Source organism: Linepithema humile, chromosome 6, assembly GCF_040581485.1.
Source record: "Linepithema humile isolate Giens D197 chromosome 6, Lhum_UNIL_v1.0, whole genome shotgun sequence".
In the NCBI taxonomy this organism is placed as follows: Eukaryota; Metazoa; Arthropoda; class Insecta; order Hymenoptera; family Formicidae; genus Linepithema; species Linepithema humile.
The window spans coordinates 23,615,032-23,632,805 of NC_090133.1; the positions used below are offsets into that span (position 1 = coordinate 23,615,032).

General features: G+C 29.9%; 3 protein-coding genes across 3 annotated transcripts; 2 read left to right on the forward strand and 1 right to left on the reverse strand.

The window, feature by feature from the left end:
- Positions 1–2,132: 2,132 nt before the first annotated feature.
- Positions 2,133–4,486, reverse strand: LOC105672080 (uncharacterized). Its single transcript, XM_012366789.2, has 2 exons — positions 3,146–4,486; positions 2,133–2,897 (listed from the first exon to the last, which is right to left on the reverse strand). The coding sequence occupies exons 1-2, from the start codon at positions 3,991–3,993 to the stop codon at positions 2,459–2,461; spliced, it is 1,287 nt and encodes a 428-aa protein (XP_012222212.1). The 5' UTR covers positions 3,994–4,486; the 3' UTR covers positions 2,133–2,458.
- A 2,281-nt stretch (positions 4,487–6,767) lies between these two features.
- Positions 6,768–11,467, forward strand: Lsd-1 (lipid storage droplet-1). The gene is made up of 8 exons (XM_012366795.2): positions 6,768–6,906; positions 8,122–8,264; positions 8,468–8,653; positions 8,854–9,058; positions 9,356–9,525; positions 10,188–10,445; positions 10,677–10,775; positions 11,012–11,467. Exons 2-8 carry the CDS (start codon positions 8,136–8,138, stop codon positions 11,138–11,140), a joined length of 1,176 nt encoding a protein of 391 aa, XP_012222218.2. The 5' UTR covers positions 6,768–6,906; positions 8,122–8,135; the 3' UTR covers positions 11,141–11,467.
- Positions 11,468–13,430: 1,963 nt separating this feature from the next.
- LOC105672088 (lipid storage droplets surface-binding protein 2) lies at positions 13,431–17,544 on the forward strand. The gene is made up of 4 exons (XM_012366796.2): positions 13,431–13,590; positions 14,728–15,116; positions 15,273–15,507; positions 16,080–17,544. The coding sequence occupies exons 2-4, from the start codon at positions 14,766–14,768 to the stop codon at positions 16,424–16,426; spliced, it is 933 nt and encodes a 310-aa protein (XP_012222219.2). The 5' UTR covers positions 13,431–13,590; positions 14,728–14,765; the 3' UTR covers positions 16,427–17,544.
- The last annotated feature ends 230 nt before the right edge of the window (positions 17,545–17,774 follow it).

Here is a 17,774-nt window from a genome sequence, read left to right on the forward strand (position 1 = left end):
GTATTATACTGAAATATGACAAATGATATGTTTTGCACACTTCCATTAACAGATACATCTGAGCATCGAGATACGGAAAAATCATGCATATATTTAAACAAGGAAAACAAGGAAAACTTTTGATTTGATTCATGTCAAGCTGATCAAGTTGTATGTATATTGCTCTTGTATGTATGCTTTGCGAGTAGTAAATCTATTTCCTAGGTGTGCGTTGCAGCAACTACACGTTACTGCACTCTCGTTGGCTTTTAAAATTTGTGAAAAGTGTGTGACAGGGCCAAGTAAAGTTTGTAAATTTAATGGATATTTGATATAAGATGAGCAAAAACACAATGTAGCGTGACAATACTCAGAAATACTCGCGAATAATTCACTCAAGTAAGCTCGTCTAGCAGAAACTTTTTCAATTATTTAAAAAAATTATAATTGATAAATCACATAAAGAAAAATTACTATAATTGCATTTTGCTATACTGTAATTAGTTCGCCTCAAATATAAACGATGTTTTAATTTATATGAACAATTTGAAAGACAATGTTCTTAATATTCTTTAATATTTATTTGCATTATAATACAGACAAGAAGCGGTTATACATAAAATTACAAATATATTTCAAAAATTATAGAATCAATATTTTATATGAATTATCAAGTTAAAAATTTTATCTCTGCAAAATAATGAAAAAATTTATGTCTAAATTTTTTTTAAAATCGCAGAATAAAAAGACATTATACTTAAGAAAGAACTTATGTGTGTTTGCCCAATGTTATGAAATATCGATATGAAAAATATCGTATGTATATAACCATCAAATATATGCTATTTTTAATTTGGCTAAATATCTCAATAAGAACAGAAACTGTCTGAAATTTATGATTCGAACGAGCGAATCATTTATACATAGTGTCGGTTATCTAAACAAATAACTTAGCTCGTCGAGAGGAAACTACACGATAAGAAATTTTCGGCGCGCGTTGCACATGCATCTTCGTTGATCGTCCCAAACAAGGGTTTCGAGAGAATGAAGCGCCGCAAAGTTTCAACAGAGGCAGAACATGGCAAGTACATACATACACACAACGTTTCTTAGTAGCAAATTTTTCCCTTTTAGCGAAATATACGCGGTGAATAAGGAGGTCTTAAAGCGGAGTTCTGGATTTTTCCTCGTGTATGCTTCTCACTACGAAATTGGCACATATCTACATGTGTTCCGAATTCCGTACTCTGACAAAGTAAAACATGCGAGTTCTCATAAAAATACTGAGTCCTTATAAAAACTTGAAAAAAGTGTAAGATTTTCGTGAATATGTAACTACATATATTTGCATATATAATATAATCCATTGCATATATAATATAATATAATATAACACAAATCTGTGTTGAGCGGGATGAAATTGTTGGCATAAAATCGTTTCAACATAACACCTGTTTTTGCCATTAAAAATGGCGTTAAGTACCTCTATCGCCGACAATGTTATTTTTCTTTAATATGCTGACAGGAGTATCCGTGCGTTCATGATTTATATTTGTCGCATAATTTATAGCTACGTAGTCAAATAACTCACAATCAGTGCAAAGGCGTTGTAATTCAAAAAATAAGATTATTTTCAGATTATTCCGACAAGTGCTATATATTGATTTAATATCACCGGAAAGAATTGCACGTTGAATTTTTACTCGTATGTTGTGCTAGTGAACATTTGATCATTTAAATGTATTAATAGACAAAAGAACATTTTAATATATATTCTACATCACTATTTGTGGAGACTTTTTCCCTGAAGAAGATTAGAACTAAATTAGCAGAGAAAAAAAATGCATGATTAATAAATATAAAATTTTTAGTATTCTACAAGATAATTTTTAGTTATGACGGTTAGTTATTACGAGCAGAGTTAAATCTTTTGTTTCATTACAACTAGCTGCGTACTATTAAATGCATTCAACAGATTTCATATTTTTTGAAAACATTATTGAGTGTAAAACTTTAAAAATTTTAAATCAATTCGCATAAAAATTATTATTTTATTAAAAGTCTTTATATAAAAATATAATACATCAATATTTTGATATATTATATATAATGTTTAAAAGCAATAAGAGAAAAATGCAAATAAGACAGGTAAGTACAAGATAAATTTTATTTATATTATTTTCATCAACAACAACGATTTATTGTTGGCATTCTACTTTAAAGTTAAATATATTCATACAATTATGTATCTTAAAAATATCACAGTACTGATGATATCACGCGCAATCTACCTAATCTTCTACTCTAATCTTTAAGAACATATACGCAAATGTTTGTTTTAATCGATAAGACCAATTATTATCGCGATAAGATAATCAAAATCCTTTTTTATTAAAAAGAAATATTTATTAAAGAAATTTCTATATTATTCTAAAATTCTCTATCTCACGACAGTATTCTTCAAACAAAGTGTGGTATTTTATTTTGCTAGTTTAATAATGTCGTGTTTGTCAATATTTATATAATCATGTAATTCTAATAATCCATCTATCATGCGAGCACGATATTTCGGAATTCCATTAAATTGTTCGCAAATAAGCGGTGTTCTGTCAACGAATAGAATACTCTCAAGAAGCTCTGGCTCCTCGGAAAAATATTTACCAACCGCATCAGATTCTAGCAGCATGATCGGTGTGTTCAAAACACCATGAATCATACACATAACTCGTAAATCTTGGATAGACTCCATAAATTCGTCCCAAGAGAAGACTTCTGATATATTTAGACCAGCTTCTTTCATTATAATCGCCATGGAATCGTGATAAATTTTGAAAAGCATATTGCTGTGACTCTCTCGTAGTTTTCGCGTGGTCGAAAATTGGAGAAAACATAATATGTCATGTGCTGGTGGATTGTACCTAAAAATAAAAATTAATACTGTTATATAAAAAATTAGATGCAATTCTCTGTATAATTTCATGAATCTTTTTATAAATTTCTATACAGATTCGCAGATCTTTTATAATACAATAAAAATTATAAGATGCAAAAAAATATGATAGTTTAAGATTGGAAACTTACCCCACATACAAATTTTTATATGTTATTGGAATTGACTTTCTTAATTTTCTTAATTACGCATTTTTTAAGATGGATGTATACTTACCTTGCTAGTTGAAAATCGATCAGACAGCATTCAACAGGTTGTCCATCGGCGTCGTATTTAAACAATATATTATTAGCCCATAAATCACCATGACATAACACATTTTTGTGCTTTACCGATGGTAACAGTTTAACCGTGTGATCTGCGCATAATCTTGCAATCTTCTCTTTGAAGCTACTGCGCTGATCGTCATTTAATTCGGGCAACAAATCGATCATCGAAACGATGCCTTTTACAGCGGCATCGAACATCGGCTTTGCTGTACCCTGCTGTGGCCAGAGAGTCTCTTGCAGGCAATGAGAATATTTGTCGTGCAAAGTTTTCTTACACTGTTGTTCGAAGATAAGAGACTTCGCATGGAACTTGGCGAGTGTCTTCATCAGAATCTTGCAGTGTTCAAGATCAAAGGGCGTGTACTTGTTGGCCATTGTATAGCCGCTATGTACCATATCTTCGAGGACGATCAACTCGCCCTCAACTCCGAGAAAACATTCCGGGATGTATTTTTCGCCGTGACTATCCAACATCTCTGGAAATACCGTTGTATAAAGAGCCACTTCTTTCTTAAACGTACCGTACTCTTGAACAAACTCGTACAACGGACTGTTGATCGGCGGTGGCAACTTGGTAAAGAAATTTATGCTCTTCGTCTCTAGCGGTGATTTCGGACAAGCCACGGTAGCTTTCAGCGTAAAATATTGACCCACGAAACCGTTCACCTCTTCTATCGGCACAATCTTGTAGTTGATCAACAAGAAGTCGTCCATCGCATCTTGTCGCAGCTTCTTGCGAATTATTTCGAAACACTGTTCGTCCTGGAGAACTTTTTGCGACTCGATTTCACACATTGTCGTCGTATAAAAAAGTGGAAATGCGTTAAAAAGTAAAAAAATGTCTTCACTTCTTCTTCTTCTTCTACGTAACCAGTTTTCTATTTTATTTTCAGGTATTTTCAAACACTGCTAGTTTCGATTATGAAGCTAATAGGTATCAGTGATGCTAATTTGTAACCGCGAGCCACATACGTATACAATCGAGAACTTTGTCCATGTGCGTTCAGGCCTGCCGAGTGTTATAAGTCATAAACCGTAAGAACCGTCATAAGACCGTCATAAATCAAAACAATAAACCTTATCATAAAAAATGTTGAAAAGAATTAATGTCCAGTTGCTTCCGGTCCGATCATACGTAATAGTTTTACGATGCTCTTGACAATCCGCAATACCGTCGCGTTGCGCGGGACACTGCACACTGTAGCAGAATTCGCGTGCAACGTTCGCGCGACATGTTCTATTCAGGAATTAAAATACCTTTATATATTCGCAAAGAATCATCACATGCGCGAGATAAAGAGTCATATATAACAGTTATTTTCTTCTTTATTGGCGCTGATTGGAGCTAATATTAGACACGTTATACATCCTGCATCAAGAACTAATAGAACTAATAACTTTTTATTAACAATCTTACTGTAGATCGATAACTATCATGTGCATGTGGTAAAGTGTCATTGGCGTACAAAGGCGTCTATACCAATCAAAAAGAAAGGTTGTTTCTTTTTTTTCTTCTCTTATACTAATAAACCCGTAAATATACAGGATGGTTTACTAAAGACATTAAATTTTAATATTTTTGAAATAAACGAGATATAAAATTGATCAATAATCAAGATGTTTTTGAAATGACCTTAATGACGCTTAAAAAAGAATTAATTTCTTCACACAATGCCCGCTTCGATACCGAACAGTCGCTGGAAAATAAGAATTTCATATTTTGTTCAGTTTCAGAAATATTAGCCTGGAACACCTTTAATGAACCACCTTGTATATAAACGTTAATATAATATTATTTTTCAATTATTTCTCTCATAATAAAAACCTAAAATCTTTGATGGATTTCATTTTTACCATTCCCGAGCATTATATAAGAAAAATTAAATTGAATAGAACACATAAACAAAAAAGTAAAAGTAACCGTAAAAGTAACTGTAACAAAAAATGTGTTGTATAAAACTTTTTCAGATAGTTTATAGAATTTAAATTAGTATAAATAAAAAATATTCTTGCGTACGTCTATGGATGAGAAGATGTTTGAGCGATAATGCCTATTAAAATAAACTCACTCTCGTGCTTGCACGTGGGTTGAACGAGAAAACTCACGTGCCACGCGTGACACACTAATAACCTTTCGTATATTTTAGCGATCTTTGAATAAAGTAATAGATATTAAATAAGTACATCAAAAAAGATATTAAATAAGTACATCATAATAAAAATTTGATTGAATATCACGATTTCACAATTGCGTTAATATCTTCATCAATTGGAAAAATTATTTGCAGCTATTTTTGGACTAATTAATAAAAAATCACTTTATGCAAAATATATTTTGTTATAATTCATGCATTAATTAATGACTTATTCTGTTTTTATCAAATAAGTTATTAATAATAACTTAAAATCTAATAATCAAATTATGGCTCAAATATGGCTACAATATATTCTGTTCCGTAATTTTATATTACATCTTTTTCATATAGTTTGCTTAAAAGAATAATTCATATTTTTCTCTTTACAATCGCCTGCTACAAAAACAAACGTATATGTGTCAAAATAACGAGCATTTAAAACAAATTAATTATCTCAAATTAAAGATCTCAGCCATGTATTGTCACTGACATATGAATATTAAAACTACACTGTAAAATTGTAATATACATTAATTGAAAGATCCATTTAGACAATTTCTGAAGATGAATACCGATAATTTTCTAATTGACGCAGTCAAGTCAGTTAGTTGAATTGTGTTAGTTGAGTTTAGTGATAAATTTTATCCTCAACAAGAACTAAAATAGCAATTTTATTAATCTAACCTTCTAGATTCTCATGGTGACGTAATATTATTTACTATTTATTTTTTAATAAAACGTTAAAATCTAAAATTAATAAAACCAAATAGACAAGAAAGATAAACATAAGCCTGCAAAAAATATGTTTAAAGCATAGCCATGAAATGCTCTCATCTCTATAAAATGAAAGTGGACTTTGCATAGCAATTAAAAGCGTCTGCCAGCGATAATTTCAAGTTAACCGTACTTTCTTTTTCCCTTATACATTTTTTCACTTCTATGCTTTAGAATAATAATCTGGGATCTTGTACGTCGCAGGAGGATCAAAAGCCGATAAAAGAATCACTAAAAAAATATATTATAAATGCTCTTGTGATGTAAATATTATATTTATAACTTTTACCAAACTAAATATTTATAATTTTTACTAAACTAAATAATTTTTACTGAACTAAAAGTTTTTCAAAACAATATTCAGAATTCATGAATTTTAATCAAGAATAATATATAGTTAAAAAATCTCGTATGTAGCTCATGTACGCGGTATAAGTTCAACATTTCCATAACTGGTTGCCAGATTTACATGCTATACGAATAGTCACGAATTGGAATTACATATTAGACCACATGTAAAGTTGGTACAGCATTTCAAGGTTTTTTCCGAGATGGCGGAGAAGCTAGAAAACATTTTATTTGTGCTCCATGACGTCTGTTGAGCTCATGCATAATCATATATGTCATAGGTCATGCCGATGAGATACCATTCCCAGTCTTCGACGAATGTCAGTCAACGGCGCGTTCTTCGGTCGAAACGCTGAATTTTCTACCATCTCTCGTGATTAATCTCATTATATAATAACCATAGAAAAATCCATAGAAAAAGGTCGCATATCATCGCTCATCTTGCTGTAAGGTAAGGATTTTTGTTTTTCAAACTGAACAATGTCAAAGGATTTCTAATGTCCAAACTAGTCTTCACCGATTTGAATCTATGCCAGATTTGTGTAAGCTAAATCGCAGCGCTTGCATGGATGCTTCTGCGCGCGCGCGTGTGTGTGTGTGGGTGTGTGTACACGCAAACGTGCATATTTATATTTGCACAAATATGTATGTACATGCATTTGGATGTGATTACATAGCTGATTACAGTTGTATCGTGTACGAAGTCAGCATTTAGTGATTGATAAAATGCAAACAATCGAAAGAAAAAGAAGAGCGAGAGATAAAAAATGGGAGTAACCCGCGATCAAATTTTTCGCATTAAATCTGCTTAACTATTGCTTTGACAAATTTGATAATAATATAGATTATAGATATAATCAATAATATGTACTTGTGCGACAAATCAGATTAGAATTTAATATTGAAGGCAATAGTAGTAGCCTCAAACGTTTTTACATTTATTTAGATTCACACAAGATAGGTGGTGAGTGAGAAATATTATTAACAAATACAAAGTTAAAAAATTGCGGATAAAATCTTACAGATGACGCTGTTGAGATTTATAGGAAGTTTGACCTTTGCGAGAAAGTCTACCAGTTTAATCACTTGCGAATTTCACTGAAGAAAATCTTTTCCTCAGCTTTAGCTGTCATTTACAGCATTGAAGTAGTTGTAATAAATTGCAGGTGAAAGTCTCATCGGGGAAAAGTTCCGACTGATTTACTAAATAGTTGCGCCGACAAGTTTAACAAATTTCCTTTTTTGTTTAATTATTATAATTTTATTACATTTATTAACAAATTTGCTTTAATTTAATTAAGAAGATAGTTTAATGTTCGCAATAGCAATGTATAGCCTCGACATTAACCATGAAGTAAAATCATCATCATCCACCCAATATGACCTCTCTTATCGATTCGCCGATGTCAAACGAGTCATTTCTGTTGAATGACATATGGTTTGCGTTTATGCTTGGCAAAGAAAGCACGTGTTTTTCAACAAACTGTCTATCCCTACCTCTTAGCGATAATCTATTTTTCATTAGTCGCAACGCAATTTTAGTGGTCAAAATCTCATCAACTTCTAATAAATTATAATATGCTACATTATGTGCATTAGTAAACGCGTACGTTCTTTGTTTATTTGCCAATTTGCCATTGTTTTAATTGTCAATTATCACTTACAGCAATTATTTCCCATATGGCACCAGCAAACGTAAGAAGACGGCATTCAAGCTTGCCGCATTTTGAATCTGTTGTTAGGATTTCAAATTTTCCTATTGTGGAAAGCGGTATACATATTGCTGGCAATGTGTACAATAAAATAAAGGTATGATTATTAAGTATATTATGCACAATAAAGAACCTAGATACTTATTCGGCCATTAAAAAATTAATTATAGTGTCGACTTTAATGATTTCAAAACAACTGCCAAATTTTTTCTAGAAATAACTCGTGCTGATAAAATGTAATTATGAAAATAATCTAAAATATCATTTCTTGTCAAGAAACTATCAGTTCTTTCTTTATAGCGTTCAAATTCTTTGATGAACTGGAGCCTGGATACAGCGGAACAGTCATTAGCAATTGCCACGTCAACAGCAAGACCCGCATTTTTCGCCTTCAATGGGCCAATTACGACAATCGATCAACTACTGTGCAAAGGTATCGATATCGTTGAGCAGAGGGTACCATCAGTGCATCTTCCTCCTTATCTTGTAAGTTCATATTCTTTATTACATACTCATATATTCTTTACGATATCAAAAGAAACCGCGGTGAAAAGAAACCGCGGTGAAAAGAACCGATTCCGCGGAAGTGATAATATTATCGTCTGTTCCAGTGCAAACTAATAAATTACTTTTATAAGCTATCGCATGTAAACTAATAAAGTGGTATTTTATGTTTCATGCTCAAGATATATTTGAATACGCGAGATTATGTAAATAACAGAATCGTAAAACCAGTTCTAATGCGCGCCGGGAGTATGAAATATATTGGTAATCATGCTGCGGACGCTGCCGCAGATAGGTTGGATGGTGCGCTTACGATTGCGGACAAATATGTAGATCGCTATTTGCCAGAAGAATCGACCGATACGGTCGATGGTACTAAAGCAGATGGTAAAATTATTGTATAGTATTATATTTCTAAAGAGATTTTTATAAAACCCAAATTTTACAAAAATTTTCCGTAAATAATAACGATTATTTCTTCGCGCATATCTCTGTTCCTCTAATAGCTCTTTATATTTATTCAATACAATTCAATTCCTGTATTAATTAACAGGTTTAAAACGTGTTTCTGATTTTCTCAATCAAGTTGCGTAAAAGATTTGAAGAGCAACGATAAGAGTCATATTAACGTGGTACAACATTAATGAGTAATAAATATCAAGCAGTTGACAATTAATTTTACAGAAGTCAACTTCGTGGAACCTGTGAGCAAAACTAAACGAACAATCAAGCATGGCGCAAGATTCTCGCGAAAATTACAAAAGAGATTGACACGACGTACTCTGGTGGAAGCACGTGCGCTTAAGGAGCAAGGAACGGAATGTATTCATGTCCTTTTATATGTGATAGAATTGGTAAGACCTAACAACCGATTAATTCATTACTTGTCAATTGTGAATTATTCATAAAATCACAATTAAATTATATTAAACATATTCTAACATATGTACTCGCAAATTATTTATTTGGTAATCATTAAGATGACACATTGCATCATCAGCCAAATTAATTAATTTTTAATATCTTCATTAGATTATATATAAATATAAACGCATTCATGCAGATAATTTTCAATAGTTATTTTAATGACTATACTTTTGCCCCAATCTATCAGAAAAATATTGTCTGTTGGAAATAATCGCTGACTGGTGAAAATATTGCTATGGCAGCTAAAGCATTGATTAAATAAGCGGCTTATATAGTTTATAACAAAAATAATTGTAAACATTTATAAACTGCGTGGTTCTTGAGATTATAAATAGAAAATTTGCAGTATTATGCAGATTTTCTAAAAAGTATTCGTATAGATAAATATTTTTATAATGCGTGTAAAAAATAACTATTTTTGCATTATAAAGTAAAAAGATAATTCTTTTGATATAAACTACGATTAAATATGACGCATAAAACAAACTAAAAAAAGTAGAATATATACTTATTCAAATTTCTATCTTCTGTACATATTTTATGTATAAAATATTTATATATATAAAAAATATGAATTTATCATACGCAGATAGCAACAGACCCAAAATTAGCTTTGAAAAAAGCTAAGGAATTGTGGACTACGTTGAGTTTGCCTGAGCCTGAAAATCAGGCACGCCCAGCCACGCTTGAACAATTGCTGGTACTTTTAACGCGTGAATCTGCACGTCGCATGGTGCATCTGGTGAATGGCACGGCGGCATTGGCCGCTAGAACCCCGCGACGTTTAGGTCATCTATTCGTCCGACTTTCTCATCAATTACTTGCTGTTGTGGATGCTTCATTAAAGGTTAAATCAATTTCATTTGATCTAATTGAAATAAACGCGTTTGTGTAACTCAGTCAATCTTATAAAAATGATAATATTCTTCTATTTCATAATTAGAAAATAGATAGTACAACTATATTGTAATTTTAATTTTTTTCTAATATTTTAATTTTTTAAACGGTAACTATTTTAACAAAAATATAGTTGAATGTGTCGAAATATACAAGTTTTTACTACGTTGTCATTTTTCAGATGACACCACTTATAGGTAAAAGCAATGCAGCAAAAGAACAATTATCTGTCATACGCTCTGCCATTGACAGGTTGAATAGCACCACGAATTTGCTATTAGTATGTATTTTCTCATATTATAACTATTCAAAATTGTTTATCCAATATCTCATTTTAAGAAACAAAAAGGAAACTTACAAAAGTATCTAATGTTAAGTTTTATTTGTTAAAATTATTCCTATTAATTCCTAATTAATTTCTATTAATTTCTAATATTTCCTATGCACCAACACCCGTCCCTGGTTTCCGTAGCCTTTTCCAACGTTTTGTAATAAATAAATTCTCAACTATCCTAGGAAAAATTTGCTGCGTTCTTGGCTGGTCGACCTAGCCCTCAAAAGACACCACACATGCGAAACCACCAGCAGAACCATAACAACCACATGTCAGTGACTTCCAATCCCCCCGTGAATGGTATCGAGTAACGAGTGAGTCCCGCCTGAAAACTGCTACGTGCGGATTTTTTTTCTTCCGGTTTTCGATTACAAGGTCGAAGACATGAGGAAACAGCGCCGAGAACCCACTAATTAACATGCAAAATTTCATCAGTCTGATTACATTATTTTTACCAAATTTTTACGATTTTGTACTCGAGGGGAGGGAGATACAATAATGTAGTAACAGAATATATAATATTTACATTGGCACAGTGTATACGTGCCATGCTTATTCTGTTTCTTAACTTAGCTATTCGTTAACTAACTCTTTTAAGTGTAATTAAAAAAATAAAGGGCCGTATTGATTAATCATAACACTGTATCAGCTAGCGCTTGTTTCTTTTTCTGTTGACCCTTTTTAACATTTAAAATAACAACAATGATAAGCATACATTTTTTGACAAACAAACAGAAATTTAATTAAACGTTAAAAACGTGTTTCAGATTCTTGCATAATATTTTTTAAGGTCATAGTTCTTAGAAGATAGTCCACGTAAGAATCTAGATTGTCGAATATTTTTTATACTTCTTAATTTTGCGCAATTAAAATACATCGGAAAAAGCGTACTATTAAAATGGTAAACCCATATTATGATTCAGAAGTACTGATTAGTTTCTGCGTCGCTTAAAATGTTAATCCATGGACTTTGTCTACCAAGCCAAGAAATCACGAGATGTCGTACATCACTATCTTCTGTTCTCAATACATTCTCTTTAAACTTCTTTCAATAGTGAAAGTGGAGAAATCTTAGATGACTGTAGGATTTTTTTAACTTGGTCTTCCTGTTCCTCAGCTTGTAATGTATGTCTTAGATAAACATTCAAAAAGATTTTTATAAATTACATTAATTTCGGAAAGAGTAATATTTGGCATTAAAAAATTTTTGATTTACAGTAAGCGAAAAACTTGAAATACAGAAATTTATACATTACACAATAAAATGCAATCTTACGAGATTCTTAAAAATATAACTCGACTGCTACTGATTAGAGCAAACTGTAGGCAACATTATATTTAGATATTTAGTATTCACGCTTCATGCGATACTTCATGCATTACGCAATGAAAAGTTTATCAAAAAAATCGTGCTGGCTAGACTATGTTATGGACTCTGGAATTTAATCGCAAGTGGATACAAGAATGATGACAACTTCAAATCATTTTTTATTGTTAACCTTGACCTAATTATCGAGATAAATTTTGATCATAGGTCAACATTACAGCTTTACAGATTACAGTTCATGGATTTTATTCGTTTTTTTAACTATTTTTCTATATTAATCGGTAGGAATTATTAAAATAATATATTTGCATCTTTGAAACTTTAAATTTTTACTTGTTTTGTATTACGTATAAATAATTTGTTTTAAATTTGTTTCATAAATAATTGCATTTATTAGCAATAATAGAATTTCTATTTTTTATTATATAATACACCTTATTTAACCTTATAAGCAAGATTTGTTAAAGTACTTTTAGCGTGTAATAATAGATATATGGATTTGGTGTATATGGATTCTTTCAATAATTTTGAAATCATGTCTGTGCGTTTATGCGATAAACGCAGCAGCGATGATAACGCATAGGCGTTATCTGACAATGTAGACACGACGGACTTTGTACCATGGAAATTTCCATGGCGGCATATATGGGAAAAGAAACTTTATATGCTCTTCAATTTGCAGCATGATGTAAGAAATATGACATCTTTTTTCAGTGGCAACAAGAAACACAAAAAAGCAACGAAGAAAAATTATTTTCTACAAAAATGATCATTTTACAGTACATTTAAAATCATACTAATTACTTCTCGTGTTGTTTAATAGTTTCTGATTTATATAAATTAACTTTAAAATATACCCATCGTTTATTTTTTAAGGACAAATTATTTTGCCACTTTAGTTTGTTTAATTTAATTTTTATAATTTAATTAATGAAAGCATTACTAATGCAGCTTAGAAAAAAATTATACCTTTCGTTTCTAATATTTTATACATTATTCTAAAAAATTGAACACTATTTGTATAGAAACTCTATACAAAAATTTGTAAAAAAAATTATTTTATTACTAAAACAAAAGGCAATGCGTTTTTTTGCTCGTCACTTTTCTTATTCGAAAAATTTTTGCTTTTTCGAAATAAAAGAAATATATCAAAATTTCAAAAACGTGGTCAAAAACCTGACCGTGAAAATGTTTTCCTTACACACACATGTGTACCAAAACACATTTATAGATATCTCATACTTTGCTTACTCAGCATTCTGGCTTATTCAACTACATTCACTGCGCAGGCGATGATCGCAAGCGATCCTCTACATTATAAGTTTACCGTACGTGACCGGAGACAGCATTCGTGTCGAAGTATCAGACGCGTTCGTTTGTTGATTACATTACCAAATTATTATATATTAATTAACGCAACCATCATTTAAAACTGTGAGTAAGAAAAGTGTTGTTTGTGTGTCTTCGATTATTAAAATTTTACTTTCGGTTATCTGGTGCAAAATTTTGAATCTTTGTTTCATGATAAACTATTATTCTACGATATTTTAAATTAAAATTTATATACAAATAACTTTTTACTTTATTTTAATTAATATATAAAACATAGTTGTAAATCTATATGCATAGGTTTCATAATTTATAAAATATTGTCATTACATAACATGTGACAAATCTATTGCTGTATTTTATTATGTGGACTATTTGTTCAATTTTGAATCGTAAACTTTATTTAAATGAAAATTTGAACAAACCTCATATTTTTCTGAGTTTTTTTCATAATTTTTAAGCGGAACAAATTTTATTAAATCTAATTTGAAAATTATTTCTTGTCTAAGAAAAATTATAAATCAATAATACATGAAACAGTTACATGAAAGTAATTAAATTATTTGACAAAATTCATAATTATCGGCATATCGAAATAGTTTTCACTTTATAGACTTGTTGATCTCGAATATACATTACATATTATATCGGCATTCCAAAATATTTACGTCTCTAACCATTGTTACGAAAGCACACTTTGGAATTTCTACTTCAGTAGAGAAAAGATTTTATAGAAATTTATAATAAAATATCATTTAAAGTTTATTAAATTATTCAATATTATGTCACATACATAGCAATTTATTTTATAAAACTCTTACTATTGTATAAGAAATTGAAAATACAAGATAATTATCCCAAAAAAGAATAATGCTTTCCAAGTTTGAGAAAGTTTAATATACGCGTTAATTAATATACGTTTGTTGATCAAAACGATTTTGTTATAGACGTGTGTGTCTATAAATTTAGAAATTTTTTGTTTTAAACAAATAATATTCTAAAATGAGATTTATCCTTACAAAGACAGGAACAATATTTCTATTTTACATTTTTACTCCGTTCAATATGAAATCTATTATCTCTGATGCCGAGTTTTATTATTAATTATTTATTATGTGTGTAAATATTGACAGAAAGTAGAGAAGATTTTGCACTTATAATAATTATCTGATAAAATGCAAATAATTCATCAGTATATAGGCTTATAAATTATTTTTTTAAATTTATACTTTTATTTAACAGATATTTTTAGCGTACAGTGATAACTTTTCTACAAAAACATGGCAGAAGTAACTCCAAAAACAACTTCAGAAACAACTTCAGAAGTGACTCCAAATGAACTCACTCAATTAAAAGTCATCGAACGTGTGAAAGAATTACCTATTATTGAAATGGCAATCAACAAATCCGCGGAAACCTATTCCAAAGTGAAAGATTCAAATCAGTTGGTAAATTGGGCGCTCAGTACTGCTGAGTCGTCTCTAAACACTGCAAAAAAACATGCGATGCCCATCGCAGTACCCATCGCGAAAAAATTTGAATACCCTATAGGTTTTGTCGATAATACATTATGTCTTGGCCTCGATAAAATCGAAGAAAAAGTTCCGTTGGTGAAGGAACAGCCCGCACAGGTTTGACACATACATATCTTATTATTATTATATTTAATATTAATCTATCTAAATCTATAAAAACTTTGCTTTTAAATACTTGCACAATTTGGTTTTTAAATATTATCAAAAACAGAATTGAAAAAAATAGTGTTTATATTGAATACATTTCTTCAGATTTTAGAAAAGGCCGTATCACGCATCTCGTACGTGAACGACTTGATTATCGCGCAAGCGACAAATTTGCGAGATTTCAGCTGGAGTACAGCCAATCATTTACTCGAGACACCTTACGGCATTGTAGCTGTAAAAGGTGTAGAAGGCACGGCTTTTATTGTTGATAAGCTCATTGACAAATATTTCCCTCCAACAGAAGAAGAAGAAGAAGAAGCAAAAGAAAAGGAAACGACAGGTACAGCATACATTTTTAATTTCTTGATATTTCGCAAAAACATTTAAAACTTAATAATCTATCTAGATTATTAAATAATATGCTGTCAATACATAAGCTAATTAGATTTGTCAGTTTGTAATATATACACAATATGACAAATTAATATAAAATATACAAGAACGTTGTAATGTAACGAAAGTCGACTATACATAGTACGCGTCAGCGAGAAAGTTAGCGAAAGTAGTTAACCTGACACTAAGTATTTATAATTACACCGTAGTTTATTGTTCATTAAACTGCTCTTATCTTCTCCATTGTAATTTAAATTTAATTCTAATTCATTTCTCAACACACAGAATGTAGTTTGCTCTAATTCAAATTTAAGCAATTAAAATCTTTTTGTTCTAAATCTATCTATCTAATTTGTAGATTCTATCCAAATTTTATGCAATTTCTATATTATTAATTAAATAATATTAAAAATTATACAGCTTTGTTTAGCGCTCAATACAAAGCGCGAATACAGTTAATTAATTTTTTTTTCGTTCAGTGAGAGAGTATATTATCCTTAATTTTTCATATTTTTACAGAAATCAAAACAGATGAGGAGGATAAACTGTTACGTACTTTACAAACAGTCGGTCACTTGTCTAATAAAGCTGCTCGACGCGTATATACACACGTTATATATCAATTACACATTCTTAAGGAGAGTTCATTAACACTTTATGTCAACAGTTTAGTTGAGTTTCTTCATCTCACAAAATATCTCTACACAATGACTGAAAAAGCTGAAAAAAATGAAAAAGAAAAAGAAAAGGAAAAAGAAAAAATACATGTAAATGGTGAAAAAAAAGAAGAATCACAGAAAAAGCAAGAAAACGAAGAAGAACGAGACACAAAAAAAGAAGATGCTGAAAAGGAAAAGAACGAGTAAAAGCATTTTTATTTGTTTATTTTATTTTTAGCAAATTTTTGTCATGCATAGTCATTTACATCTTAAAGATGGATATTGTTTATATTTATCATTGGAAATAAATATTATTTATAAATTATTATAATATTTATATTATAACATATTAATTTTCATTAATAATATAAATATTAATATTATATTAATTAAAATAATATTATTATAATATATTATATAATATTATAATATAATAACATTATATAATATATAAAAAATAAATATTTATTTCCAATGATCGTCGAAATTAATTGTTTTTTTATACTTATTTTATACGTTATTAAGAATTGAATTAACGCGACTGTATGTGCTACTAATTTTCTGTAGCTAAGAAAATAATGAAGATGCAAGAACAACCTGTATCAATGTAGATAATGAATATATTTGCAATGCATTTTTTCTTCTATGCAAATCGTAAAATGTGTAATTTGGCAAGATATAATAGAAAGATATAAAATATAAAAGTAAGATGTGAGATATAAGATTGTAGATAAATTTTATATTTATATGTTTTGTATAATGAGAGTGTACGAATAGATAACTAAAAGTGCGAATGCAAAGTGTTTGAGGCCATTTCAATAATAGAAAAAGTAAATTAAACATTGAAAAAATGCTTTGCCTTTCTAAATAATATAATAATGTCTTGAAGCGTATTAATGTATATAAGTTTTTTTACGTTACTTATACAAGTTATACATTTATAAGTTATACTACTACTAATTATATACATCTACTTCAACAAAGTGCTCGAAAAATGTAAAGACTTAATTATTACTCGGATTTTAATGTAAAACTAGAACTATTTTATATTTATATTTTTACATCTATAGTATAATATGTATATAGTGCATTTTGATTAGACATTCAAAACCGTTTACTGAGATTACTTAAATCATCACATGATTTTTTTAAATTATTGTACAAGTAATCCATTTTCATACGTATAACCGTTCCTGCTGCGCAACGATATTGACACTGAGAATATGTTTCACATTTTAATCCGAGTATTAATATGCATTTTGTATACGCAATAAATGTTTGTATGGTTTGAATATAACAAATATAATTGCATTGAAACTTTAAAATTGAATATTTTATATATTTAATCAATTCACCTAATAAATATGATTGCACTGATTTTTCATTTACCATTTAATTTATATCGTATTTACTTTAAGAAGAGTCTATTATGATTTGAAATAATTTAAGTTGAGAACAATAAATTTTAGATTTACCAGAGACTGCTATACATCTCTTATTTTTGTCTAGCTCTCTCATTTTTTTATTCATGAAGCCATAATATAATTTACTTATC

Bases quoted from the DNA above. Each gene is read 5' to 3' on its own strand.
- LOC105672088 (XM_012366796.2), top strand. From the start codon at position 14,766: ATGGCAGAAGTAACTCCAAAAACAACTTCAGAAACAACTTCAGAAGTG. The intron at 15,117-15,272 runs GTTTGACACATA...ACATTTCTTCAG, and splicing joins TGAAGGAACAGCCCGCACAG to ATTTTAGAAAAGGCCGTATC. The intron at 15,508-16,079 runs GTACAGCATACA...ATATTTTTACAG, and splicing joins AAAAGAAAAGGAAACGACAG to AAATCAAAACAGATGAGGAG.
- Lsd-1 (XM_012366795.2), top strand. From the start codon at position 8,136: ATGGCACCAGCAAACGTAAGAAGACGGCATTCAAGCTTGCCGCATTTT. The intron at 8,654-8,853 runs GTAAGTTCATAT...TTCATGCTCAAG, and splicing joins TGCATCTTCCTCCTTATCTT to ATATATTTGAATACGCGAGA. The intron at 10,446-10,676 runs GTTAAATCAATT...GTCATTTTTCAG, and splicing joins TTGTGGATGCTTCATTAAAG to ATGACACCACTTATAGGTAA.
- LOC105672080 (XM_012366789.2), bottom strand. From the start codon at position 3,993: ATGTGTGAAATCGAGTCGCAAAAAGTTCTCCAGGACGAACAGTGTTTC. The intron at 2,898-3,145 runs GTAAGTATACAT...TTTTATTTTTAG, and splicing joins ATCGATTTTCAACTAGCAAG to GTACAATCCACCAGCACATG.